The sequence below is a fragment of the Empidonax traillii genome, unplaced genomic scaffold, assembly GCF_003031625.1.
Source record: "Empidonax traillii isolate 1590-97213 ecotype Southwest subspecies unplaced genomic scaffold, ASM303162v1 scaffold5558:size7843, whole genome shotgun sequence".
Taxonomy (NCBI): domain Eukaryota; kingdom Metazoa; phylum Chordata; class Aves; order Passeriformes; family Tyrannidae; genus Empidonax; species Empidonax traillii.
The window spans coordinates 5,433-7,843 of record NW_020960751.1 but is presented as its reverse complement, the minus strand read 5'-3'; the positions used below and the strand labels follow the sequence as shown (position 1 = coordinate 7,843).

Sequence of the window (2,411 nt, the reverse complement as noted above, 5' to 3'; positions counted from 1 at the left end):
TCCCCCCAACTCCCCCCATCCCCTTCCCCTGTCCCCACACCCATCCCTGTCCCCTACACTGTAGGGGGGGGTCCCCAAGTCCCCCCCTCCACTCCCCCAGTTGTGGGGGGGTCCCCGTGTGTTCTTCCCCTCTGGGGTTCCCCCTGCACTGTGGGGTCCCCCCCGTGCCCCCCCAACCCCCGTGTGTCCCCCCCACCAGACGGGACCTTCCTGGCCATTGGTTCCCACGACAACTTCATCTACATCTACTCCGTGTCTGAGGGGGGCCGCAAGTACAGCCGCTTCGGGCGCTGCACGGTGAGACTGGGGGGATTTTGGGGTCCCCGGGGGTCCCCGCGGCCCCCTCCCGACCCCCCCTCACCCCCCTGCCCTCCCTGTGGCCCCCCCAGGGCCACTCCAGTTTCATCACCCACCTGGACTGGTCCAAGGACGGGCGGTTCATCATGTCCAACTCGGGGGACTACGAGATCCTCTACTGTGAGTTTGGGGGAATGAGGGACACCCCCTTGTCCTCCTGGGGACCCCCTGACCCTGCTGGGGACCCCCTGGGCTGGAGGGCACTGGGGGGGAAAGGGGGGACACCCCCTTGTCCTCCTGGGACCCCTCTGACCCTGCTGGGGACCCCCTGCCCCTCCCTGCCCTGGGATTTTGGGGAGGGTCTCCCCACCTCCCTCCTGGATTTCGGGGGGTTTCACCACCCCCCCATGGATTTCGGGGGGTCTCACCTCCCCCCCACCCCCCAGGGGACGTTGCTGGGGGCTGTAAATTGCTCCGGAACCGCTTCGAGAGCCGGGACCGGGAATGGGCGTCCTACACGTGTGTGCTGGGATTCCACGTGTTCGGTGGGTCCGTGGGGCTGGGCAGGGGGGGATGGGGGGCTGTGTGGGGGTCCCCCTGACCCCCCTGACCCCCGTCCCCCCCCAGGGGTGTGGCCTGACGGGTCTGACGGCACCGACATCAACTCCCTGTGCCGCTCCCACGGCGAGCGCGTCGTGGCCGTGGCCGACGATTTCTGCAAAGTGCACTTGTTCCAGTACCCCTGCGCCCGCCCCAAGGTGTGTGTGCGTGTGAGCACACGTGTGAACATGTGTGTGTGTGAGCACACGTGTGAACATGTGTGTGTGTGTGAGCACACGTGTGAACGTGTGTGTGTGTGTGAGCACACGTGTGAACATGTGTGTGTGTGAGCACATGTGTGAACATGTGTGTGTGCGTGTGAGCACACGTGTGAACATGTGTGTGTGTGTGAGAGCACACGTGTGAACATGTGTGTGTGTGTGTGTGAACATGTGTGTGTGTGTGTGTGTGAGCACACGCGTGAGCGTGTGTGTGTGTGTGTGAGCACACGCGTGAACATGTGTGTGTGTGTGAGCACACGTGTGAACATGTGTGTGTGTGTGAGCACACGCGTGAACATGTGTGTGTGCGTGTGAGCACACGTGTGAACGTGTGTGTGTGTGAGAGCACACGTGTGAACGTGTGTGTGTGTGCGTGTGAGCACACGTGTGAATGTGTGTGTGTGTGAGAGCACACGTGTGAACATGTGTGTGTGTGCGTGTGAGCACACGTGTGAACATGTGTGAGCACACGCGTGAACATGTGTGTGTGTGTGTGAGCACACGTGTGAACGTGTGTGTGTGTGTGTGTGTGTGTGTGTGTGTGAGCACACGTATGTCCGTGTAAACACGTATGGATGAGTCCATGGCCACACGTGTGCACTAACACGTGCCCAGCCGTGTCCCGCTCCCACAGGCCCCAAGCCACGCGTGGGTGTGTGGACACGTGCGGTCACGTATGAACACGTATGAACATGTATGACCCCCCCCCGTGTCCCCGCAGGCTCCCAGTCACGTGTACGGGGGCCACGGCAGCCACGTGACCAACGTGCGGTTCACCCACGACGACGGGCACCTCGTGTCCCTGGGGGGCAAGGACACCAGCGTGTTCCAGTGGCGGGTGCTGGGGGGCGACCCCGACCCGCGCTGAGCGACCCCCGCCCCCTCCTCCTCCTCCTGCCCTTCCTCGCTGCTTCCTCTTCCCCTTCCCCTGCCCGGGACCAAAAGGGGGGGTCGTTTCCCCCCCTCGATTTCGCTGCACTGTGAGAGGCGCCAATAAAGCCTTTGGGGTCAGGGCCGGGCCCCGCCGCTTCCTCCGCCGCGGGAACTGGAGCCGGGACCGGGAGTCGGGAACTGCACCGGGAAACGGGACCGGGTCGGGAACCAGGAACGGGAGTGGGAATGGGAATGGGGAACGGGATCGGGAATTGCGGCGGGAAACGGGAGCGGGACCAGGAACCCGGAAATGCGCCGGGAAGGGCCCCGGGCAGGGCCGTCACTTCCCGGAAGCGCCGGCGCTTCTTCCCCCCCAACCCCCGGAAAGAGCCGAGGGGTCGCGGAAAGAGCCGAGGCCGA

At 64.3% G+C, this 2,411-nt stretch overlaps 1 protein-coding gene across 1 annotated transcript; it reads left to right on the top strand.

Annotated features, from left to right (window-relative positions):
- Positions 1-100: 100 nt before the first annotated feature.
- On the top strand, positions 101-2,129 carry LOC114073166 (echinoderm microtubule-associated protein-like 3; the record flags this gene model as incomplete). The annotated part of the gene is made up of 5 exons (XM_027910956.1): positions 101-297; positions 390-477; positions 744-842; positions 925-1,055; positions 1,840-2,129. Coding segments are annotated over 5 exons (662 nt in total), but the record flags the coding sequence as incomplete, so codon positions are not given.
- Between the last annotated feature and the right edge of the window lie 282 nt (positions 2,130-2,411).